Raw genomic sequence first — 27084 nt, forward strand, 5'->3', positions numbered from 1 at the left:
ATATTACAAGTAAATAAGTTCTCTTTTATTGATGATTTAGAAATTAAGAACTTATTCATCGCAAAAGAGATATTATGATTATTATGTAACATACTAGGAACCTAACTACATTTTTGGGGCACCAACCACCACCGCCCCCCCCCCCCCCCCAGTAAAAAATTTCCCCGTACGCCTATGCAAACAGTACAAACTCTAAGTTAATAAACGGCCATTGTTGAGTTGGAACTAATAGTACAAATGATTTATATTATCGTTAATAATAATGTTACTGGCCAGTCATTTATTGATGACTTGTGATTTATATACGAGGTCATCAACACTATAGTTAATAGATATCGACAAATTGAATGAAGACTAATGATAAATTTTATTCTGTGGTTTTACTATCATTGTGATTTGTAGTACTGCGAGTAGGAAGGACTGATTGTGATTTTGATAGTTTTGTTGGGGCTTTTTCTTTGAGCAGGAATATTTTTCTGATCTATGCTCGTATGAATACCAATGACTGCTTTAAATTGAAACTAGCTCTGTTAGATTTAGCCTTTTTTTTACACTCCGGGTAACTTGTGCAGGAATCTGTGTCTGATATGAAGCTGTTATCTTTAGTTCAAGGAATACCAATGACTGTTTTAAATTAAAACTAGGTGTTACATTAATCATTGTTTTCCTCTGGATATCTTGTGCATGACGTCTTTTTGGAAACGCAGTACTGACGTTTGAAGATCACGTGATTAACAACCATAGTTTAGGTTTTCTGTCCGTTCAGATCTGGAAGGTTAGTTCCTCTTTTGGTTTCTTGTCCATGGATTCTGTTTTTCGCAAGCGACCTTTATCTGGAGAATTGAACTGAGACTTTTGCGAAATGAATGGACTGCTCTTAATTTTGTACCAGTTCGGACTGTTTGGACGTTTGTGTTAAATTTTGTTTCGGACAAACAACGTGCATCTGGACACAGAATACAAATGTCGCTGTTTACAGTCTAGGTATGATGCTTAACAATATATTTCCTTTTCTTTATTTCGTACTGGATTTAATTGTAGTTGCCTGAAGTATAATTTATTTTTGGTGGTGGTGGAGGGGGGAGGGGGTGGATGGCCGAATGGTTAGCACGTACGCGCTGTATCATAAGGTCTGTAATTGAGTCAACTGGCGTGGTTTGATTCCCCGGTTGTACGTGACAATATGGTCGCCTGTTCAACCTCGTGGGTTTTCTCTGGGCCCTCCGGTTTCCACCCACTGCTAAAGACCCCCTACGCGCAAGCGAATTATTGAAATAAAATTGAACCATGTGTTAGTCCCGAAATGACCTGGTCTGTGTCGAGTGGACGTTAAACCCCATCTCTCCCTCTCTCTCTCTCTCTCTCTCTCTCTCTCTCTGTAATTTTTGTTACAGTGATTAGTTAAAATCATTCTCACCAAAAAGTCCTTTCTATTGATAGGTTGGACCAATTGAACAAATATTTCTTACAGATGTAGTTAGAGTTCACTGTAACAAAAATTCACTTTTTTACTACACTATTTTTGTTCCGATCCGAGGTCTATTATCTGATTTTATTACATTTACCAGTATTCACTGGATTTTATTACATTACATTTACCAGTATTCACTGGATTTTAAATTTGCTCTTGTCTGTTTTGTTTTAAATTTCCAGTGAATGGTGTATAACGTAATTCACTGATAATATCTCTCTTTTTTGTCTAAATAATTCCTTGGATCCCATCATATTCACTGTATACTCCTGGACACTGCATGATACCAAATAAAATATTGTTAAAACAAGTGTTAGCTCATAATTAAAACTATGTATGTTACAGAACTAACACAGTTATATGGGATAACAATCGCTGGTTTATTATACACAAGCACAACGTTTCGATAAACTGGAAGGTCTATATATAATGCTGTCCCATATAACTGTGTTAGTTCTGTAATGTTTCCAATTGTTAAATGCCACTGTGTGTATTACAATTAACCGGACCATTCATTCCTTAAATGAAAACCCGGCCTGTATAAGTTACGAAACTTTGTTATTAAATAAGAGATAAGTGTTGGGAACATTCTTTCTATTACTCTGTTATCTGTTATCTGTTCTAAATACAAAACAAATGGTTAAAAAACATTTAGTTTCAATTGTAGAAGGTGAATACATAGCACATGGTCAGTAATTGGTTTTAGTTTGGTTTTAATTAAAAGTAAAATAGCAGTTAGGAATGTCGGCAATCTGATTAAAACGCAGATCCTATTTCGTTTCGTTTTTTATAGTTCAAAATTTCGTTTTACTTGTCTTTACTACACTAGGTAGAGGCCATCGAAAGTATAAAAAAACGAAACGAAATATATAGATCTGTATTTTAATCAGATTGGGAATGTCGGTTACAGTTGTTGAAATAGAAAACTAAACTGTGCAGTGGTCGGTGCGTCAATCTTAATGCAAGTGCAACGCATGCGTTGGTGTCTGCAAATTAAAACTGTAAAGATAGGTTGACAGATCAGTTTCAAGCAGATTGGTGGATAACATTTGTAGGTGGAGCATAGATTGTGCAAGGAGAACAATTGTAATAACTCTGGAAGTAAGTAATTATAGAAATTGTTGGAATCTAAGAGACTTTTTCATTTCACTACTCTGGACAATGGTGACTATACGATTGTCGCCAGAGCATTCACAAGATTCTGCAAAATCAACAAGAGCCATAACTCTTGAAACAGTTGACATAAATGTAGTTTGCAGAGTGTTCACAAGAAATTTTGGATGACGGACAAAAGGACCGACAGGAGCGACAATAACATTCGACCACATTTCAATCGGTTTGGACCGGCTAACCTACGTTGAATCTATTATTTTAGGTGGAAACGTGCTTAAATGGAATGACCCCACATCTATCAAATTTACATAAAATAAGTGGGTTTAAACATTTAAATGTCAAACACCACATGCATCTAGACAGAGCATATGAGGTGTTTCAATTTAAACATTGCATCAGTTAAAAAATAAAATGCAAGTCAGTGTGGATGTAATTTTATATGTTTGTAGAGTAGAGTAGATGTGTAATGGTAAATAAAGACTGAATATTTACTTATATATACTTTACATGTAACATTTATATATAGTACATGTAACATTTAACAATAACATGTTCTCGTAAAATTGATGTGCACTATATATTCACATCATTATAAATTCACCATCAGCCCACCTCGAACTTTAAAGGTTCCAAAAATTAATTAACCCCGCCTATATTAGAGAGTTCACAACTAGATGACCATATGTTTTTTTTAGATAATAATGTAATTTAGCCTAGATAACCCACAAGGTAAGGCAAGCTAACTTACTTGTTTTACACAAGCGTGGGATCGAACCCAAATCTAAGATAACAGATTTAAGATCCGCACTATAGCGCTGTAGACTGAATGACCATACAATTCCGTATTCACCAGAATGCATACATGTGTGGAATGTTTGATAAAATGTTAAATATATAAGAAAAGGTGGATTCTGTTAGAGAGCAGTGGAGGTGAATCGTTGAAATACCTGCTGCAATTCTCGTCTTAAAGTGGCGTGATGGTCGACAAATTACGTTTCCGTAAATAAAGAAATTAATGCAAGCAGGAAACGAGTGTGTTAAATGAAAACTTTTATCAATTGCGTAAATTTCAGTACGTATTTATGACGATACCCTCCAGGTCACATTAATTTTGTACACATTTATGTCAACACGCATTAATTCCATATTTATGTCAACACGCAAAAATTACATTACTGTATTTGAATGATAGACAACTAAGAACACAAAAAGTTCCTCGGGGTTCATCAGTCTGGTATCAAGTTGTCAGTGTTATATAGACGGGGGAAGAAAAGCGTCTAATCGCTGGGATGGGACGAAAATTCGAGGTCCCTTGGCAGCACGTTAAAGATACCTTGTCAGTTGAAACTCTATATAAAATAGATAGTAAGGCAGCTATCAGAGTCAAACTTTCCTCACAAGACAATTCATAATGGCGTACGTCAGTCTTTCTTAAAACGGGACGGCCACGTTGGCTCAGAGAGTAAGACATTTGCTCGCTAATCACGGTTCGCTCCCAGTGTTGGCCGCGGAAAAAAGTTCATTGGGATTTTCCGGCCCGGTTTCCCTTTGTCAGAGAAGGCCTGGCAAGAACAATAAAAAAGGAGGGCCACGTTGGCTCAGAGAGTAAGACATTTGCTCGATAACCAGGGTTTGCCCCCAGTCTTGGCCGCGGAAAAAAGTTCATTGGGATTTTCCGGCCTGGTTTCCCATTGTCAGAGAAGGTCTGGCAAGAACAGTGTCTAGTAGTTCGAAAAACGTAAAAGAACGTGTGCCGGTCTTCATTAGCCCAGTCGGTGCAGAACAGTAGGACGTTTCATCATTTCATCAGCACGGTTAGTGCAAAAAAGTAAGACGTTCAACCCCATTTCATTTTATTTCACATGGGTGTATATAAAATTATAATTACATAAAACACCACATGTTTCAGTATCTTTGCATTTAAGTTTGTAAGGTTGTGGACACGTGTTTGGGCGATCCATATAGAATAACGCAATAAATTAAAACTTTGATGCCATGGTATTTTTTTAACTCGGATTTTGTAATCGGGTAATTGAGGAAATGTTTTATAAATTGATGCCAACTGCCATAAACACGTGTTTTGTACAACGTATTTTCTTTGAAGCGGGAGTCCAGAGAGAGAGAGAGAGAGAGAGAAAGAGAGAGAGAAATGGGGTTTAGCAGTGGGAGAAAACGAAGGTTTCCCGGAGAAAACCCGTGAGGTTGGACAGGCGACCCTACTCCTTGCCACGTACAGCCGGGGAATCGAAACCACGCCAGTTGACTCAATGACAGACTTTATGATACAGCGCGCATTCAGCCATCCAACCGCCCGCGGGAGTCCAGACCACAAGAACTAACCAGATTGTCTTTATTTTCAATACAAGGCGTTGCTTTGTTTTGTTGAGAATTATGTATTAACCTATATGAATTTTGTAGGCTATATAGAATCTTTATATAATACTAATTGTTGGTTCAGATTGTTTATAATTTTCCATTACTCTATTTTGTTATTGCTAATGTTTTTGAAATTAAAACAGAATTGTAATTTCTGATCAAGCTCGAATCAGGTAACTTCAAATTTTCAAGTAGAATCAAAAGTTGACCCGTGGACGCCAAACTCTGATTAAAACACAGATCCTATTTCGCTTCGTTTTTATAGTTCAAATTTCCGTATTACTTGTCTTTCCTACATAGGCTTCATGTAGTGTAGCAGTGTGATAGGGTAAGCCATGGAAAGTATATATTATAAAAAAAAAATGAAACGAAATATAGATCAATGTGACATGATTCCAACGCACCATAATTTTTGGACCAACATTTTTCTTGGTAGATTATTTTTGATTGTGTCTTAAATGTTGGCGTTTAATAATGAAAATGAAATGAGCTGCTAGTAATACAGTGTGCCATGAAGAGCATTGGTGTCTATACAATTTCTCTAATTCCAACCGTCATGGATTCCGCTACATACACTCCAAACGGCTGAACTTTGGATTTCGTCACATCCGACCGACACTATCGACAGCAGGAAACCGTGTTGGAAATTCCGGGGTCGAACCAGGAAATTCTGAGGGCGTAAACTGGGACCTCCTGGCTAAATCGATTTGTTAAGGCCAGCTCAATCTTCGTCAAGGTCGCTGAGATGTAAATAAGGCTGGGATTAGGGCAAGCATTAGGGCTAGGTCCAGGGTTAGGGTTAGGGTTAGATCTAACCGGACCTCCTGGTTACTTGGTCAGCACTATACTTACCAGGCCACCTTTAATAATCGACAGTATTTTTTATGTTATCTATCACGTTTTCCATTTGTTGAGGTTAAAGTTTAATTGAATTAGAATGTTTAATCTATCAGTTATATCAACATATAAAGCAGAAATAGAACTAATGGTAAACTAACCCACAACCAAATTCACGCCTTCGGTTTGATTTAATGCGCATGTTAAAAATAAAATATCAATTTGATCTACCTATCTGCCGATACACTTGTTTTCTTTGGACCGTGTATCATATGCATGAACCAAATATATAGTCATGCGCTGATGCGATTCCATATTTTCTTAAACTGTGTTATTTTGTGTTGGACATGTTTTTAACGGTCGTACCTTGTTACCATTCTTTTCTTGCTGCTTGTTATGTTGCTATGTTACGATCTGATCTTGTTGCTATCTTTCGGTCTGATCTTGTTGCTATGTTACAATCTGATCTTGTTGCTATCTTACGATCTGATCTTGTTGCTATCTTACGGTCTGATCTTGTTGCTATCTTACGATCTGATCTTGTTGCTATGTTACAATCTGATCTTGTTGCTATCTTACGATCTGATCTTGTTGCTATCTTACGGTCTGATCTTGTTGCTATCTTACGATCTGATCTTGTTGCTATCTTACGATCTGATCTTATTGCTATGTTACGGTCTGATCTTGTTGCTATCTTACGATCTGATCTTGTTGCTATGTTACAATCTGATCTTGTTGCTATCTTACGATCTGATCTTGTTGCTATCTTACGGTCTGATCTTGTTGCTATCTTATGATCTGATCTTGTTGCTATCTTACGATCTGATCTTGTTGATATCTTACGATCTGATCTTGTTGCTATGTTACAATCTGATCTTGTTGCTATCTTACGATCTGATCTTGTTGCTATCTTACGGTCTGATCTTGTAGCTATCTTACGATCTGATGTTACAGTGTACTTCGATTCTCTTTTTAAGCACTGTCATGTTAGTTGGTATGTTTCTGCATTAGTTCCCGAAAATGGATTCTCCGTTTGGACACTAAATGTTGTTGATATCAAATACTGTAAAATGACAAAATAATGCGTCACAAAATTACTGCGAATTTAAGGAGGCGGAAATAAGTGTGTACTAAGATTAATGTGTATTGCGATTGGATGAATTTAACAAATTATTTCTTGATCGCGTTAAATTGTTGTGAGCATTATTTCCCTGTTTTTCAGTGTATGATAAGGGATGGCGATATAGTCTCACATAATATAGGAGAGAGAGAGAGAGAGAGAGAGGGGGGGGAAATGGGGTTTAACGTCCACTCGACACAAACCAGGTCATTTCGGGACTAACACATGGTTTAATTTTATTTCAATAATTCGCTTGCGCGTAGGGGTCTTTAGCAGTGGGAGAAAACGGAGGTTTCCCGGAGAAAACCCGTGAGGTTGGACAGGCGACCCTAGTCCTTGTCACGTACAACCGGGGATTCGAAACCACGCCAGTTGACTCAATGACAGACTTTATGATACAGCGCGCACGTGCTAACCATTCGGCCATCCAACCCCGATCTCACATGATATAATAATTGCATAAGATGGTATGTTTGAAATATGTTTGCTTATCGACATGAATATTTGTGGTTTGTTAGCCACGTGTTAGGGTGACCCAACAGTTCATGGGAAATTGTCTATATATAACTAACAGTAGGACGTTAAACCCCATTTCATTTCATTTCTATATTTAACATACTGAGAGATTAATGCTGGTAGTTGATAAAGGTTTGTATGTAGATAAAGAGATGATCGAAATAAAACTAATAAAATTCTGTCAATCATAATCTGTTATATAACGGTTTGTACTAAAACAAAACCTTGACCTTTGGTAATTCTCGATATTCCCCGGTTTTAGCCCAATTAACTGAAATGGGGTTCAACGTCCTACTTCATAAAGACGATCATAAGCCCGCACAGCAACACAACGGCCTACTCTTATATTGTGCTTTTATGCGTACACACGCCAATGTGTACACGGGACCTCGATTTGTTGACCCATCCGATCGACTAGACACTATTCCTTACCAGGCCCCTCGTCCTGCATCACTGACAACTGGAAATGACGCCGAAAAATCCGAGTAACAGTCTCGGCCAACACAGCAGGGATCGAACCACGTCTCTCTCTCTCTCTCTCTCTCTCTCTCTTTGTTATTGTCGGAAAAGAGATACAGCAGCACCAGAGCTTTCATATCGCCATGGGCGACCCATGTTTACTTTATGTTTTTTATGAAGTGTAAACATCACATTTATCTCCCTATTAATGTAATTGTCTTGATAAGCGACAGAAGCCTTCTATCGTTGATTATTCTTCCAGATGCGATCATGGGCAGTGTGGAGTCGAGTTGTATACCATGTGGTTAAGGTTGGTATAAAAACAAAGCTACTCACGATAGAACAATAAATACTGGAATACAACATCCTACACACACAGTGGGCTACTAGAAAATTGGTCTTGATCTTATTGTTGGATAACGTAAACTTTTATTTACTTAAATTAAGTGTGCGATTTGGCCACGTGGAGATTTTTTGAACACGGTATAGTGTTGATATAGTAGGTATAATTCCTAGTTGTTTGTTTATATACCTACTGTGTATATTATGACTGGTATCAAGTGATAGCTTAGAGAGGTAATTAGGAAGAAACAGAAGAGTTTATTCAGATAAGAGTCCGTCATTAGTGGATTTTATACGTGGTCAGGTAAGTTGTGTAGATTAACTTTTACTTCTGTGTTTAGGAATGGGAGCCGTTGTGGCTCGGTGAGTAAGACGTCTGATCACTAACCAAGATGTCCCGTGTTCGATCCCTAGGAGGGAAATTTATATCGAATTCCAACTGCCAAGAGATCTTTTATGCATAAACCAATCTGTCCATGGGACCTCGATTTTCCCTCCCCTCCTAACGACTAAACAGATGTTCTTGTCAGGCCCTCCACCATGCACCACTGACAAGGCGAAACCACGATGAACTTTCTCGTCCAACAGCGGGATCGAAACCGCGACCTCACAGTTTTTTTACAAACAGAACATATTTTGATTAATGTGAAGAAGGAGATAGTGTAGTCGAGGGAAGTGATGGGTTAACTTTAGAAAACGTACTCGGTTAACACCTGAAGGTGGTTGTTGATGTTTTAAAAAAGCCCACACACAATACTTTGAAGTCAAAAAGTACATTTAACGAAAATTGGACATAAATAAACTGAAATTGAACAATAACGGCATAGTAGAAAGAGAACAATATCTTGGTATCACTTTATTAGGTGCAGAACTGGTGGACTGACAAGCAAAATTGTCTAGTCGTTAAGATGGATTAAAAACCCAAGAATCATCTGCTTACTCGTAATTCGAGGAAGAATAGGCGGAAACTTCGCAGTCCGGGTGACATTTCTCTCATATCACACACTCCATAGGGTGACCCACCATAAATAAATATCTCCATATATATCGACAATTACGCCACAATATTTATATATATGCCATGCCTCAAATCAGTTTCACACAATTGTAGTCACTAAATGAACGATCATGTTGTACTTAATAAGCTATGACCATTAATCACGTATAAATAATAGACTGAAAACTGGTTCCAAGAGTCGTCCATAACATCCAGACACTTTTGAGTAAAAGATAGGTTACGTACCCTTGTTTTGAAATTAGTCTCGCTTAACCAGTCTATCGACCATTCTACGTCTGATTGACAGGTCGGGATAATCAAGACTACTTTTTTACGAAACATAACAGAAAGCTAGAACAAGAAATTGAATTTAGAAATAAGCACGTTAGGTAGTTCAACAATCGTTTTAAGAACCTTGTAAAAGTAAAATGAAACTACTGCTAGTATCATGTTCCTGTCTAACCCGAGTGATTCAAAGATATTATTTGAACTAAACCAAAAGATGCCGCTCTTAACGGTACAGTTAATGATAAAGCGATTTAAAAAATGAAACGAACGTAATTTCTAAATCTGCTGTAATAACCAAGAAGCTTAATTTTACTGCTATTCAAAATCGTCAACAATAAATTTTTTACGGCTGTAATAGTTGATAGATTTGTAGAGAATTGCACGTGCCATGGCTATTTATAGTATCATACTGTCAGAAAGTTGGTCTCGGCACGGCGAATGTGCACGCTTCAGTGGTAGTCTCGAACTATCAGCGGTGGACTGTATTTCTGTGAGTACATGGGTCACCCTACATTATGTGCGTCTTTATAGGCGGAAACTTGGCTGTTCAGGTGACATTTCTTTCATATCACACTCCGTAGCGCATGTGCGTCTTCATTAGCCCGGTTGGAACGGAGAGGTAGCGCAAAAATGTCTTGCCTGAGAATCTTGTAAGTGGAGCAATGAAGAAGAACTGATGTCCAACTTCCACTTCTACTACCTGGTGCTTTAACGTCTGCTTCTACAGAAGTGATATCTCAGATGGTACAATTTTTATATGTCCTCCCATTCCTCTCATTGTCTACCGGTGTCTATCACTATCCTATGTGCATTGATTCCAAATTGGCTCAGTGCCTGACACGTTTGTACATGCGGCAATTTTAAGAATTACCGGTTATCATAATATTTTGTTAGTTTTATGATAAAACTGACTATTTTGGGTTAGTTATAACACAATTATATAAAATTTTAACATAATATATTCAAACCGGGACATTAACATCCCACAATCTTTGTTTGAGCATATATAGAAAAGTATATGTATTAAAAGTTTGGGGGCTAGGTTGCTTATATACGTCATTTATGTCCCAGTCCCCAGTCCAGTAAGCTGTTCATTTCAACCAGAGCAGACCGCAGTAGAAATGACCTAGTTTATGTCGCGTGGACTTTACGCCCCCCCCCCTCTCTCTCTCTCTCTCTCTCTCTGTTTGAATACGTGTTTGTATAAAACAAAGTTTAAAGTTTAAGAGTACATTTTGATTTATCGAGTACAATCAGTTATTATCTGACATTTTTTAGTACACCAGTTGAACTTATTTTGAGCCAGTTATCGCTAGTAGAACTCTCACTAAATAAATACAAACATTCACACTGGCCTTCTTTTAAAAATAAAGAATTTAACATCTGTGAATCTCGTATATAGAACTGCGCATCACAACAATAATAAACCTACTCTGTTTGAAATATTTCTTAAAAACAAAACGCCCCGTTATATGAAAGTTTATGTTTGAAGTCGCTTTTTCTTAAAGATGTTCTACCCTTTTCTTGGATTCTTTCTAGCGGTATTGATGACGTCAATTACTAACGCTTAATTTAAACATACATTATGCTAGGGCTAAATCTGATTATTGCAAGTCTTTATTTAGGCTTCAGATGTCATAGAAATTATGAATTAGATCTTTATTTACATAACAAGTACAAAATCAACTCTGTAGATTCACGGATGGCTTGGATTCGGCTTGGATTTAAACAGGATTTCATTGATTGATTAAATTTTTAAATGGCGTCGTAAGGGGAGGTTTTCCGTTACGTTGACGTCGTACTCCCGGAAATTTTAGATCGAGGCTAAATGATAGAGTGCACGAAGCGAGGCCGCTGTTGGGCGAGGCTGCATGTCAGTCAATTTGATTGAAAGTTCGATATATACGGCCTTGATATTATGTTTAGTTGTGGTTAAAATGAGAGTTTGGATGTCGGTATTATACGCTCTTTTGTCACTTGCGTTTACAGAAAAAATATGGAAATTGATAAACGTCGCAGCTAACTTCACCCCAGGTTGAATTGCAGCCCCATTGCATTGGATCACTGTTTCCTATTTGTCTGCTTCGGGAGTTACGTAGGCCTACCAGTTACAGTACAAGAGTACACGCAGGCTAACAAGAAGTCGGCTATAATTATGCCTCATTGATTTGGCCCATTCCTTTCAAACTTTCGCGTCTTATCTATATATTAAAAGTCTTATTTTTAATTTGTAGTAAAAATAAATGTGATACGAATTGAATTGCAACCCCGTCTCAAACCGGATAGGCTAACGGTACCACAGCCATTGAAAACGTTACTTGATAATCGAGATTATGTAGGTGGAGTTAACGCCTGTCAATCAAACGATCGGCCATTCTCGGAGACGGTGAAGAGAGAGTTGACTCCTATTTCTAGTCAAAAATTACAATTGTGATAACTTTGTTCAGAATAAAGTAATTTGACTGAAATTTTCAATACATTCTTCTTTCATCATCTATTTTTGAACTGTTATAGCAAGAATGGCCAACTCTCTAATAAAATCTCCCATAATGTATCTTTAATAGTAAGAGCAGGAGGACCGCACTACACGCTTATAGATCGAGCCATACCCCCTTTAATCGAATTTACTTTTTGACTTATTATTCTGTGCAATGTAGTATAGGTAATAGGGACTTATATATTAGATTTATTCACGTAAATAATTAAACATGCATTATGCAAGAGCTAAATCTGCCAATTACATGTCTTTCTTTAGGCCTGAAATGTAATCTAAATTATTAAGTAGACATTAATTAACTTATCCAGACCATAATCAACTCTCGATGGCATCGCTAGCTTGCGATGTTTACTGGATTATAATCCCATTTGCTGCTCGACTTCTATTCATAATTTAATCATGACATGGATGATCAGGACTATGCTGTTTATCGTACTGACTTTAGTATTGATAATCGAGGATAGGCCGAAATTTCAATCGCTTAATTCTCGATTCATAGTGGATCAATCTGACTGAAATTTTCAGCAAATTGCCTTTACATTATCTAGTTTTTAACTATTATAGTGAGAACTACCAACTCTTTATCTAATCTCCCATAATGTATCTTTAAATATCCCTTGCCTGATACCAATCCCCGCCCACAGAAATTGCCTGATTCCCCCCCCCCCTCAACCCACAAAACTAACATGATAGGAACGTTTAATACAAGATCTACAAATTTTAACGTTGCCACCATATTACATTTAAAGTGGCTAAGTCGCTAACTCAATATCATCCACAGTCCATTGGACATTGCAAACACGACTTATTGGTCAATATAAATCAACAATGCTGTTGTTATCTTACCGTGAAAAGATGGGCTTCTGATATCCGATATTTAAGACAAAATGAAAATTTTAAAATTGGCACATGAATCAGATGCCAGGATGCTTTCGAACGCCATTTGTAATGAAGCGACTCGATGAACGCGGCTAAACATATCCGACAGGAGAATACTACCGGTGTAGACTGCAATAACCAGACGCCAAAGGCTGCCATTGAATTAAATATTTGGACTCTTCGCGTATTTCGCCAAACATAACTGATTAGATATTACAGTAAAAACAGAAAAGATTGAATGTAAATCAGTTTATATACATTCATATTACAGTATATTACTGTATGCTTGCGACACAGTTGTGTCCATTTAAGTTTTTAAAAAATAGCGATTTGGCTCCTTTAAGAAAAGATGAATGGATAAGTGCTGACGTAACCTAGTAACGCTATGTAATAATCAACTTGTTAATTTGTTTAGTGGTTTGTTACGCAATCTATAATTCAATTTCTGCTGATCATTATTACAGATACCATAAAAATCCATAGATACTTTCAGATAAAAAAGAGTTTAGAGAGTCGAACGATATCTGAAGGGTAAAACAGAAAACTACATCTTCTTCTGAAGAATCATTCAATGAAATCTTAATTTGATTAGAGCATAAAACCAAATCGTATCATGGTTGTTCATATTCATTTATAAGAATGAGCGAGGAGTCGTGTGGTTCTCAAGGGCACGAGAATAAAAATGCAGCGAATCGCTTGAAAATATTACTTGCAGTTATTCATGAAAAGGCGAAGCATGCCAGATTGGTCACATATCTCTATGGTACTATTTTACTTTCATTGTGTAATTACGCATAGTATAAAAAAAAAGAATCGCTCCCGACTGGGCTAATGAAGAAGGGCATACGCCATACAGTGTGCTATGAGGGAAATTTTGCCCGGATAACGGCACTACTACCTAATCTTATTTCGACTTCCAACTGGCAAGGGATGTTTTACGTGCACGCCAATGTGTACACGGGACCTCGGTGTTTCGTCCCACTCGGGTGAGTGACTATACGTTGTCTCTCTTGCACGAACTTTTCCAGTCAATGCAGTAATCGAAAACGGGAGATCAAGTTTAGCGAGCCAACGTCCTACACTGAGCCACCGTGGCTAACCAGTCACAAAGAATTGTCATATAAAGATGGCGGTATGAAATCAATAGAAACGAATGTAAACTTTAAATGGCTACAATTTAAATTAGAATCGAGCAGTTTGAAGTACATCCTTTCAATTTTGTATTGTCTTAATTTGGGTTTTATCACTGCAGAGGGCCGGGCAAAGAAAAGTGTCTTGTCGTTCGGATGGGGCAAACAAGTAATCCTGCAGACATGTGTACACACTGGCGTACACGTAAAATAACCTTTGACAATTGGAATTCGGAGGAAAGAAGGCGGAATTTTCTTTGCCCCGGAGACAAAATAGTGAACCCGGATGACGCCATTGATACGCGGTATCGGGTGTTCCGGAAAGACTAGGCATACCATGTCCGATATACTTCCTCACTACATGTAACTATTAGACCCAAACTGGTCAGAGTTTACGGAATCAAGGTTGCAAAGTATAATCATGGATCTTATAATACTATTATAAGGTCCATGGGATAATCAATATAAACAGTTTTATGATAATTCAGATTATTTAAGAGGAAGAGCTTGGGGGTTAGGAGAAGGGGGTTAAGGAGGGATCAAATGAGAGTGGGGATCTTAACTATGATAATGGTGGCCCGCTTTATAATGTCAATATCACAATACATAAAACTCTATACACTATAGTTATTGAGTGGTTTTAGTCATAAAGGGCATAATGGTTGTAAACCACCCATGGACAAACACATGTTGCACAGATCAAATAGTGGTCTATTATTATGAAATCTAGTAATCAGAGTTCTTCATGTAACCACATAAATATCAACTTAATAATATCAGATAATTTCTATATAACGAGAACCAAGAACAGGCGCCCCTGGAACTAGTTAGTGTCTGAGTTCTATGAAAACAACGAGGTGTTGTTTATTATGGCGCGAAACGATCTCGTCTGGTTCGTATTCTATTGTTTGGTCATTATTGGGTAACACAGATAACTGAATGGAGAACAGATTTACCAGTTTACAAAACTACTTCATACGAAAATTTTGAATTTATATAACGTGGAATTTGTTGGGAATTTGAAAAGTCGGATATGTTGTGTTTCTGTTAGCTATAGAAAAAGACGGTTTGTTTTGAATAACAAATTTAAATTCCGTTTTTCTCCGTTTATTTTTTCAACAAATCAAGTGACTAATACTGATAATATTTTTTCTGATTATCTGAATCAGAAGTTAAAATATATTTGTAGGGATTGGATGTTTCTGTTAGCCATAGGAATAGTTTCGTTTGTCAGACCCAGAGGTTTAAATATACGTGTAGGATTTGGTGTGTTTCTGGTGGCAATAAAAATAATTCCGTTTGTTGTTTTTCCTTTTAATATAAAACCAAGTGACTAATAATATTTTTGAATTTTTTGGATTACGTGTCGGGTTTGGTGTGTTTCTGGTTGCCATAGAAATAGTTCCATTTGTCAGATGCAGAAGTTACAATAGACCCGTATGATTTGGTATGTTTCTTTTAGCCATAGAAATAGATTCGATTGTTATTCGGCATTTTCACTTTTCATATACGAAACTAAAATGGCTAATACTGATAATATTTGAATGTTTCGGATTATCCGATCTAGAAGTTAAAATATACGTGTAGGGTTTGGAGTGTTTCTGGTTGCCATAGACATAGTTACCACTTTTATAGGAAACTACGTGACTAAAAGTGATAATATTATTTTTTCGGATTTTCAGACCCAGAGGTTTAAATATACGTGTAGGATTTGGTGTGTTTCTGGTACTATATAAATAGTTCCGTTTGTTAATCTAACTTTTAATAAGAAACTGAGTGACTTATGTTGATAATATTTTATTTTTGAATTATGAGACCCAGAAGTTAAAGTATACATATGTTTCGTTTAGCCATAGAAATAGTTCCGTCTGACAGACGCACAAGTTAAAACAGACGCGCAGGATTGGTATGTTTCTGTTAAGCATAGAAATAGTTCCGCTTGTTATTCAGCATTTTTACTTTTGATACGAAACGACGTGACTAATATTAATGATAGTTGAATTTTTCGAATTTTCGGACCCAGAAGTTTAAATATACGAGTAGGATTTGAATTGTTTCTGATAGTTATAGAAATAGTTCCGTAATTGACTCATACAAGTCTTAGTAATATTTGAATTCTTCGAATGTCGGACCCAGAAATTAAAATAAACTTTGGGATTTGGATTCTTTCTGGAAGATACGGAAATAAACCCGGTTGTTACTCGCCATTTTCACGTTAAATACGAAACTAAATGACTAAAATTTATTTTTGTCGAATTTCAGACCCAGATTGTGAAATGTGATAGAAGACATTTGAAGGAACTTCAAGATGGATGGCCAGTTTATCTTACCGTTGATACTATTTATTGGTGTTTTTATCCAACCAGCATTCCAAAAACATTATTCTGTGATCAACAAAAACCAATATGGTGTCATTCTTGATGTGGGAAGCAGCAGCACCAAGGTCAGGATATATCGATGGTTCAATGATGAAGCGAATCCCACTGACGTTCCAGAAATTCATCTGGCCCACAATAAAAGGATTAAAGTTAGTTTAGAGGATCTTGCCCATGATGAAGACGAATTAAAGCGAGAATTAATGGAGGCGATAGATATAGCTGTAGAGTATATCAATAATACAGAGGATATAGTAGATTTTACACAGATACCTTTGTACGTCATGTCGACTGCAGGTTAGTAGCAAATGCTGAGGCGAAAGTCAGAGCCCATCAGCTCAGAGAGAGAGAGAGAGAGAGAGAGAGAGAGAGAGAGAGGGGTGGGGTTTAACATCCACTCGACACAAACTATGTCATTTCGGGACTAACACATGGTTCAATTTTATTTCAATAATTCACTTGCGCGTAGGGCTCTTTAGCAGTGGGGGGGGGGGGGCGGAGGACCCGGATAAAATCAATGAGGTTGGACAGGCGACCCTACTCCTTGTCACGTATACAACCGGGGAATCAAAATCACGCCAGTTGACCCAATAATGGCAGACTTTATGATGCGTGCTAACCATTCGGCCATCCACCCCCCCCCCCCCCCTCCCTCAGCTTCTAGAAAAACAAAAAGATTTGTATGGTTTAGAGTTTATGATTAACCCTGATAAACATATATAACACTCAAAATTGTATATGGATTAGTGAGAACAGTCCTACGTAAGGCAATTATCTCTGAAATGAGACATGAAATGAAATGAAATGGGGTTTAACGCCCTACTGGTCTGCTCCGACTGGGCTATTGAGGATTGTATACGTCATACAGTGTGCTATGAGGGAAATTTTGCCCGGACAGCGGCGCTACGGCCTATTCTTATACCGAATTCCATCTGCCAAGGGATCTTTTACGTGCACGCACATGTGTACATGGGACCTCGGTTTTTCGTCCCATCCGAACGACTACACAGCTGACCTTGTCAGGCCCTCCGCCCTGCACCACTGACAAGGGAAACCAAGCAGGAAAATCCCGACGAACTTTGAAATGAGACAATCTGGCCGGTAACAATAGTCGACATAAAAGTCACCGGGCTATTTAAAGGACACTGAAGAGAAGTCTAAAAATAAAAGTCCTGGTACTATTATGTCAAAAAGTCGTATGTAAGAGGTACGATGATCTGTCTTGCATGTATCGATATATTGGAATGGCAATCAGTCCACCAAATTGTCCCAGTCCTAATGTCTGTTCCTTCTTTTCTGAAACACGAGTATTGGCAGTGGTGCACAGTTTCTGGTATCTGGCAAAATACAAACTGATGTGAAATAAAACCAGTTTTTGTAAATGCTCGATATTGTCTTTGATAATAATATAGCTAGATCTATTTCTTAAGAACGCCTCTAGAATTCGTCAAGGTCGCCGAGATGTAAATATGGTTAGTGCACGTAATTGTTGACAAGATTGTGGGTTAGGGTTTGGGTAAGGGTTAGGGCTAGGTCCAGCGTTAGGGGTAGGGTTAGCGCTAGCCCTGTATACATCTCGTGACCTTTGACCAAATTTGAAGGTGGCCTTATAAATTAGATCTAACCATAGAAATATAAATAAGCTGTTTTTCTAAAACATCTATTTGAATCAACTTGCGGTTTTCATTAAATGTATTGTGGGTTGAGTTTAAAGTAGCTAACTCAATATCATCCAAAGTCATACACGTTGAAAATACGAATTATTTGTCAATTCAAATCAACATTGATGTTGTAATCTTACCAGGAAAAGAAAGGCTTCTGGTATCCAATATTTAAGACAAAATAAACATTTTACCATTGGTACACGAATCGTGTACCATAGTGCGTTTTAGCGTCATTTGCAACAAGTGACCAGAAAGAACGAGGCTAGACATTCAACTGGAGAGCCTGCTCAATAGACTGGAATAACCAGACGCTAGAAATTGCTATAGGGTTGAGACACAGGCCGTATTTCGCTGGACATAACTGATTTTAAATTAGAGTCAAAACGGAAACAATTGAATGTAAATCAGTTTATATACAATCAGATTACATTATTATATGTGTTGCGACCCATTTGGGTAAATTTCTAGGTCCCAAATATTTAGCTCCTTTAAGTCCAATGACGAAAGAATTTAAATTTCAATCAAATAGGTGATCATTTGCTTTGTGTGACTTTGCAACGCTGATTAAATAACCAACATTACAGTATTTTATTTGAACAATAAAGATTTTAGCAAGTTCCTATATGTGACACACATGATACTGACTCATGTTCAGGTTTAAAATACCCGCTGTCACATGTTTATCATGTTGCAAATTGTTTAATTTAATTTCTGAGAAAACATGAAATCGGAATAGTACGGTACAGCTGTAACTTCTGGTTTAAAATTCAAATTCTTTACTCATAAAAGGAAGTTTTAGATTACAACATAAGATTACCTGACACTCTTGATGAATAACAAAACCACGTCATCCTTCGGCGTACAACATAATGGCCTTTGGAATATTAACAAATTTAATGCTCGGGCGGTCGTCCTTAGCGAATATGAAATGAAAGTTAGACAGTTATTCGCCTCGTCCACATAATGCGTCTGTCATTTCATGGTTACCGTATGCAAGGTTATGGAGGAGAATTCCACCCGGGCGGTGGCGTTTCAACTTAAAGAACTAGGCACCACGTTAACCCTGACATGGCTACCAGATTCTTGTCAAGGGTGTTGGATGGCCGAATGGTTAGATCGTGCGCATTGCATCATAAGATCTGTCATTCAGTCAACTGGCGTGGTTTCGATTTCCCGGTCGTACGTGAGAAGGAGTAGGGTCCCCTGTCCAACCTCGTGGATTTTCTCCGGGTCCTCTGGTTTCCTCTCACTGCTAAGACCCCACGAGCAAGCGAATTATTGAAATAAAATTGAACCATATGTTAGTCCCGAAATGACCTAGTTTGTGGACTTTAAACCCCATTTCGCTCTCTCTCCTCTCTCTCTCTCTCTTTCTTGTCGAGGCTCGAGTGGCCTTACCTCTCGACTATATTATAGCCCCCTCCGCTACCCCCCATAAGCTGCATCCTATTTTATCATATAATGTCATAACACCTTGACATTATGAAGATACAAGACAGGTGTGTATCTCACCAAATTTCCTTTCTTAATAAAATATATGCTAGTGATCAGAAATAGATAAATGTTAACGTCTGCAACTCAATTTCCGGTAAATTTTGCATTCAAAGGGATACTCGCATGCCGTTATATATAGTGTTATATATATAGCTGTTGTTTAGATGTAAACTGAATTAATTGACATCTGGACACCTAGAACACACCTTTAAGAGGGCGTGTGGACCAGATTCTTTGCTCGAAGGTTTAGATGCCACCACACAACCATCCTGAGATGGGCGGCAACGTAGGACTATGTCCCAGAAAGACCGGTACTTTATCCGACTACATCCGCAGAATCGCACACTGTCAGCTCCCCGTATTGCCGCTGCTGTGATTGGTCAACGAAGGTTCGACGAATTCTGCGTCATCATCGTTACCATATTCCTGAAGCAATAGCCCGAGAAATCCCTGGGATAAGGTCTAATCAAACGAAACACTGCGAGGAGTATGCGTCGTTACTGGCTTTTAATTTTACCACGATTGTCCATGTTTCACTGTAAACTACGTGTAAAGATGTTGTGGCCTCCGTGGGTTGTTGTTAATTTTCTTGCGCCGTGTCTGCAATCATCCAAAAACCACACTTCTTCATCTACATTGTGGCTTGTCAGCGCTTCCTGACAAATCATTGATGGGTTTTCATTGTGTCTCAGTATATAATCATTCGTCTATTACAGGAACCAGGACATTGACAGGTTATGATGCCAGACATTTTGTGAAGAATATCAGAAAGATATTGTCCAATTCTTCCATCAATCCGTTTGATTTTAAAGCTAACAATATACAGATATTATCTGGTGAAGAAGAAGGCGTATATTCCTGGTTATCAACTAATTATCTTCTTGGTTTCTTTAATTTTACTGGGTGAGTTAATTTTACTGGGTGAGTTAATTTTACTGAACAAGCCTATACTACAACTCAGCACGCATAGATTTTTCAGCATAATTATAACCCTACATTGTTTTTATTTCAGACCACCTATATCTTCTGTTGGTATTTTAGTAATTATTTATATTGCAGACCACCTGTAGACATGGTTATATTTCAGACCAACTTGATCACCTGTAGGCATTGTTTATATTACAGACCACCTGTACCCCAGTAGATATTGTTTATATTTCAGACCACGTCTCACCTGTAGATTCTGTTTGTATTTCACACCACATGTATCACCTATAGACATAATTGTTATATTTCAGACCACGTCTCACCTGTAGACATTGTATTTCAGACCACCGGGATCCTCTGTAGGCATTGTTTATATTTCAGACCAACTTGATCTCCTGTAGACATTGTTTGTATTTCAGACCACCTGTATAACCTGTAGACATTGTTTGTATTTCAGACCACCTGTTTCACCTGTAGGTATTTTAGAGATGGGAGGTGGATCAACACAAATATCGTTCATACCACATGATCCACTGTATGACGGTGAATTTCATCTTTACGTGGCGAAACGACGTTACGATCTTTACGTTCACAGTTATCTTAATTTTGGTCAGAATTATATGAAACATCGAGTTAATAATTGGTTATTACATCATTATAATAATAAACCCCATATATCTGATCCTTGTAGATTAGTAGGTGAGTTTCACTTTTATCATTGATTAACAAAAACAATGGAATAAAATGGAATGATGCATAATGTCTTACCAAGGCAGTTATTTCTGTCACTTTGAGACAAACATTTTGGTCATTTGAAAACGGACAGAGGGGTGGGTTTCCGGCTTCTTTTATTCTGGTTCTAACTGTTTTGGGTCCAATTATGTTGCAGTGTGTATACAAATGAAATGAAACGAAATGTGGTTTAACGTCCTACTTTTCTGCTGCTCCGGCTGCCTAATGAAGAGGGGGATATGCCATGCCATGCAGTGTGCTATGAAGGACATTTTACCCGAACTCTTATATCGAATTCCAACTGCTAAGGGTTTTCGTCCCATCCGAACGACTATGCAACTGTCTTTGTCGGGCCCTCCGTCCTGCACCACAGGCAAGGGGAAACCACACCGGAGTACCTTCTCAGCCCACACCGGGGCCAAAGCGCGATCTCCATGCTAGCAAGCCAGCGTCTTACTCACTTAGACATCGTTCTTTAATGTCCTTATCAGCAACATGTCTACCATTCGCCGAATTCCATCTGGCAAGGGTTCTTTTACCTGCACGCAACATATACACGGGTCTCGGTTTTTCGTCCCATCCAAATGACTAGATCATTTAAGCCCCAGCAAATCTGCAACAAATTCCTGTCTACCCCACTTATACCGTGAGTTCTGATTTCAGTATCTTATCTGTTCCTATATTTTTCAGGTGACGACACAAAGGTAAAACGTCACAATAAAACGATGATATTACATGGCAGTGGTAATATAACACAATGTCAACATATTATACAATCATTTATAGAGAAAGCTGAAGGTGACGAGTGTAGCCCTAAACCATGTGCCATTGGTCATGTATATCAACCACACGTCTCCAATATTACGTTCTATGCATTCGGAGCATTTAAATATGCACCGATTAGTCTGAACGCCTTGGATGATTCCAAGACGTTAAATATAACTCAGCTACAGGAAGCGGCGGAGTTACAATGTGCTAAGGTACTTTATTCACGTTTTACTTAGTGTCAATAGAGAATCACATGGGTTATGTTTCTATTTTCCCGTGTAGAATGCTGGGGGGGGGGGGGACTTCTTTGCCATGGCAGCGTGTTTTACGTCTATTATTCTTCAATTTCCCACTCAGATTAAAATACAGATCTTTATTTCGTTTCGTTTTTGTATACTTTCGAGCGCCTCTACTACATGAAGATCTGCCCAGTTGTAGTGGAAGGTTGCGTCAGAGGTCATACGAGCGGCTTTTGACCCTATGGCATCAGACATTTGATTAACCAATCAGCGTCGATGTTTCTAGTGGGTTACCCACAGTTCCGTGCACCTCAAGCCAAAAACTCGTAACAGACCGCATCATTGGCTAATCTCTCACATCATCCAGAACGCGGGTTATATAACAACTCTTCCTGAAAAGTAAAACAAAATTTTGAACTATATAAAACGAAACGAAGTAGGATCTGTGTTTTAACCAGATTGTCGATTCCCTGTCTTCTTCTTCTGTTAGTCTTTAACATCCGCTTCCACCGATGTTGATATCGCAAACAAATTGTCTTATTTTATTATGCTTAGCGAAGGGGTCTTTCCTGTGGGGGAAAACCCGATCGATTACCCCACGAGGTTGAGAATGCGCCCCCATCTCCAAACCACATACGCTCACACCATGCAGGGATCAAAACCCCGACCTCGAGTCAGAGGTGATCGACCAGCTAGAGCTCGGAGCACGACACTCTGGACTACTAGGTTCATCCCAACCCCCATTTCCTACCGTCACGGTTACTTTTACGTACGCTCTAGTGCCAGTGCCCTACTTCTTGGCCGCTGTGTCCCCTGACGTCCCAAACAAACCATCGCCGATAAGAGAGAGAGAGAAATGGGGTTTAACGTCCACTCGACACAAACTAGGTCATTTCAGGACCAACATATGGTTTAATTTTATTTACATAATTCGCCTGCGCGTAGGGGTCTTTAGCAGTGGGAGGAAACCGGCGGACCCAGAGAAAACCCACGAGGTTTGACAGGCGACCCTACTCCTTGTCACGTACAACCGGGGATTCGAAACTACGCCAGTTGACTCAATGACAGACTTTATGATACAGCGCGCACGTGCTAACCATTCAGCCCCCCCCCCACACACACACCATCGCCGATAAAATGTCGGTGAAGCGAAATCGTTGATCAGTCAGGGAGATTGTCGGCGAGTAGGCCTAGTGTTGGGGACAAATAATCCTTGTTGGTCTACTCTGACTTTAAATGTATGTTATCTATTTACAGAATATATCTGAGAAGGCCTTGATAATATGTATATTATCTATATGTATAGAATATCTGAGAAGGCTTTATATATGTATATTATTTATTTACAGGCTTTGATATAATATGTATAAATTTCTGTTTACAGAATATATCTGAGAAGGCCTTGATATATATACATTATCTATTTATAGAATATATCTGAGATATCTGAGGAGGAGAAACGCTATGCTTCAGAATATTGTTTAATGGGAGTCTATCTTTCACTTCTTCTCACAAAAGCTTATGGTTTTAATGAAACAACGTCTAAGATAATTGTCTCTGATAGAATTCACGGAATGAAAACAGGTACGTCCGCCTCTGCTGTTTAGCCGCATGAACAAACACTCTTGTGGCTGCGGATATTTTTTAACCCGTTTCGAATTTTTATATTATATTTTATATTGCATTATCGATTGGTAATGAGTATGCTTCGGGGATACTCGATTGAAGGATCTGGAATTGAAGTCTCTCAACGCCTTGAAAAGTGACAATCGGGCAAAAAGGGGTTTTCTTGAACAGGAGAAAACGACAATTGGGAATGGGGAGGAAGTTGCCCCGGCCCGCTAACCGTGTACTTCCGGTTCCAGCCTAGGAGGGCCCGTAAGCAGCTTCGCCCCTGCCTTCTGTCAATAAGGTACCGTTATGTTGACGACAGACGAATCTACGCGGCAGTAGCCTAATCAATGAAATGAAATGAAATGAAATGAAATGAAATTGGGTTTAACGCTCCACTGTTATGCTCCTGGCTGGGCTAATGAAGACGGGGATACGTCATACAGTGTGCTATGAGGAAAATTTTACCCGGGCAACGGCACTATGGTCTACTCTTACCCATATCAAAGACAAGCGTTTTAATTTCACAAATAAAGATTATGTTTGATGTATTTCAGATTGGACATTGGGCGTAATGCTCCATGAGATTCTACAGAAACAAGCGATGGCCACTTCTAAACCTGTGGTCGAAATACATTGTCCTAATTTGGGAAAAAAAGTCCATAGTTCCGCGTCTACCAATGCAAAATTGTCGTGGTTGAACCTAAGTTCCATCATGATTCTTGTTACTGTGAATATGTGGTTGTTGGGCATACTAGAAGATTCCAGTGGATGCCGGTTAGTAAGCTTCACGTGACGTGACAGAAGTTGGTTTAATTGATATTATGTGGGAATCTGGCGGCTGAAGTAAGATTATGTGAATAAAGAACGCTTCTTTTGATTTTGCAGCTATTTATAGACTACGTTTACAGACTACGTTTACATAAAACGATCGTCATAAAATTACTTCGCGCAAGCTGGTCAACGATCACGCGTAGTTATTATTCTTTTCAGTCGTGAAGTTTAGACTATGGAGTGATAGAGGGTCCATTATAGCTCGATTCAAGAAACTTTTTTCTGTGGATTGCCTACATTTCTTAATATTATGGGGACAGATAGATGCCTGTGTTCGCGACGGATTGCTGACACTACTGCAGAACATTTGTGAACTTACTGATATTTCGTTCCGCCTGAATCCGACAATTTAAAAACACGAAAATTTAAGAAATATGAATAGAAAGTGATGCAAAGCCATTGGACAAATATATAAATATCTCAGATTATATTCACAAAAATATATCCAAGTAACTTGGAGGCAGGCCCGGCATTCGGGCCAGCGGGGCAGAAATTGGTAACATTTTTGATGGACCATAATATCTGTTTTAGTAAAATGATTTATTAAAAATGACTAGAAAAGGCTACATGTACTTTCTTTTAATGAAACCTAAACTTTCTTGCGTTTATGAAGGCAGTTTTGATTGACATTGAAAAAGTAGATTATCCTAGCGCGGGGACCAAATGGGAGCAGTTGTTCCAATTGGCTTTAACCGGTCGCAGAGTTGTCACTGACAAATCCTTGCCCTGTGCCCTGAAACTAAAGCTTTACCCTGTGCCCTAAAAGCAAGCCCTTGCAGTCCCTGACATCAATCCGCCGGTTAATCATCTTGTATTCTTTTTGCACTCAGATTAACTAACTTCTATCCAACAGTCGGTTGATTTGTAAAATCGATGTCAATTTATAACTTCACACATGTAGTGACGGATTTCCATTGATGGTTGTTGTTGTTATGTCTCGTGCTTAATGGAACAGTGGTTGTATTACTTTTTGTGGTGTTTTTGTCATTTTGTTAAACAGGTATGAGTTCATGTTGTCACTCTCGTTACGATTTTATTCAATAAAATTAAAACATTATCCCCAATAAGTTGACTATATTGATTATGATGTAGATTTCGGATGGGACGAAAAACCGAAGTCCTGTGTACATATTGGCGTGCACGTAAAAGATCCCTTGGCAGTTTGAATTCGATATAAGAGTAGGCCGTAGCGCCGCTGCCCGGGCAAAATTTCCCTCATAGCACACTGTATGGCGTATGCCCGTCTTCATTAGCCCAGTTTAGGCGCAGCACAGTAGGACGTTAAACCACATTTCATTTATATACGGTCAGGTGGGTTCGTTTTGCCCAATTGTCTAAACGGTCAAATGCCCAAAATATGACATTTTGATCAAGATTGAGGCTTCTTTAAAACTAAGAAATATGCTTCCTGATTTACTGGTACGAAGTAAAATTAATATATCTACGTATTTAAGATTATATTACTGTCATTATCCTATTGTACAACTTTTGGCAAAACGAACCCACCGGTTTATCTATGTTCTGGTGCACCTCTATGTTCGTTCCGTTTTCACTTTATGCTACGTTCGTGAGGACTGTGTTGTGTACCTTTTGTGCAGTGGTGGGTTTATCCGTCATGATCTGGTCGGAATTATTCCGTTGAAGGTAAGCCTCCATTACTATTGCAAGTCGACGCTAACGATAATTTGCGTCATTTACATCTTTGAATCTTATTCTCAATCTCGATCCCAGAGATCGGCAGCATTTCATTGGTCATTGTAACAAATCCTGCCAATCAGTAGCAACGGGGGGCGGAGCTAAACAACCGAATTCACGCTGATTAATGGCCAGTGGGTTTTACCAGAGATAACGAAGTTTCTCTGGAATGAAGATTGTCTTATTCTATCAAGTAAAAGACGCATTTTCCTTTTCGAATTTTTTTAATACGTGAAAGCGATGTCACCTGATCATTTTGGGTGTGGCGGTTGGCTTACTTGTCTTCAAAGTTAAATTGTCGGGGGTTTCTTTACGTACTATAAACTTACATGGTAGTCTCAGTTTTCGTCCCTCCCCTTTCTTGTCAGCCTCGCCGAAACAAGATATAGGGCAAATATCATATTTACGTTTAAAAGGATATATTCCAGTTTTCGAACTTTCCCTTTCTTGTTATCCTCGCCGAAACAAGATATAGGGCAAATATCATATTTACATTTAAAGGGGTATATTCCAGTTTTCATCCCATCCTAACGAAAACAAGCACACTATCTAAACTATCTCGACGGTGCTCTATTGACTTATGGTATGGCTGGTCACGACCACATGTTGAACTATACATTGTAGTACGAAAATCCGCGCAACCGAAGGTCGCCCTGATAACTTAAAGCCTGTTTCCCATGACGCGTTTTCGCCGGTTACATGGAAACGACCACATTACAT

The 27084-nt window shown here is 38.5% G+C and overlaps 1 protein-coding gene across 4 annotated transcripts; it reads left to right on the forward strand.

Moving 5' to 3' along the window:
• Window positions 1–410: 410 nt before the first annotated feature.
• LOC126821092 (ectonucleoside triphosphate diphosphohydrolase 1) lies at window positions 411–25726 on the forward strand. Of its 4 annotated transcripts, none has more exons than XM_050549406.1 (8): window positions 411–984; window positions 8155–8538; window positions 16288–16697; window positions 20275–20461; window positions 20943–21184; window positions 21908–22197; window positions 23655–23808; window positions 24393–25726. In XM_050549406.1, the coding sequence occupies exons 3-8, from the start codon at window positions 16334–16336 to the stop codon at window positions 24629–24631; spliced, it is 1476 nt and encodes a 491-aa protein (XP_050405363.1). In that variant the 5' UTR covers window positions 411–984; window positions 8155–8538; window positions 16288–16333; the 3' UTR covers window positions 24632–25726. The 4 variants fall into 4 exon arrangements, with proteins under 4 accessions (XP_050405363.1, XP_050405366.1, XP_050405364.1 ...); XM_050549409.1 differs by having other exon boundaries at window positions 8155–8202; XM_050549407.1 differs by lacking the exon at window positions 8155–8538.
• The last annotated feature ends 1358 nt before the right edge of the window (window positions 25727–27084 follow it).

The sequence above is a fragment of the Patella vulgata genome, chromosome 5 (genome assembly GCF_932274485.2).
Source record: "Patella vulgata chromosome 5, xgPatVulg1.2, whole genome shotgun sequence".
NCBI classification, from domain to species: domain Eukaryota; kingdom Metazoa; phylum Mollusca; class Gastropoda; family Patellidae; genus Patella; species Patella vulgata.

Coding starts and splice junctions, on each gene's coding strand:
- LOC126821092 (XM_050549406.1), top strand. CDS start 16,334: ATGGATGGCCAGTTTATCTTACCGTTGATACTATTTATTGGTGTTTTT. Junction 20,462..20,942: donor GGTTTCTTTAATTTTACTGG/GTGAGTTAATTT, acceptor TTTGTATTTCAG/ACCACCTGTTTCACCTGTAG. Junction 22,198..23,654: donor CGGAGTTACAATGTGCTAAG/GTACTTTATTCA, acceptor ATCTATTTATAG/AATATATCTGAGATATCTGA.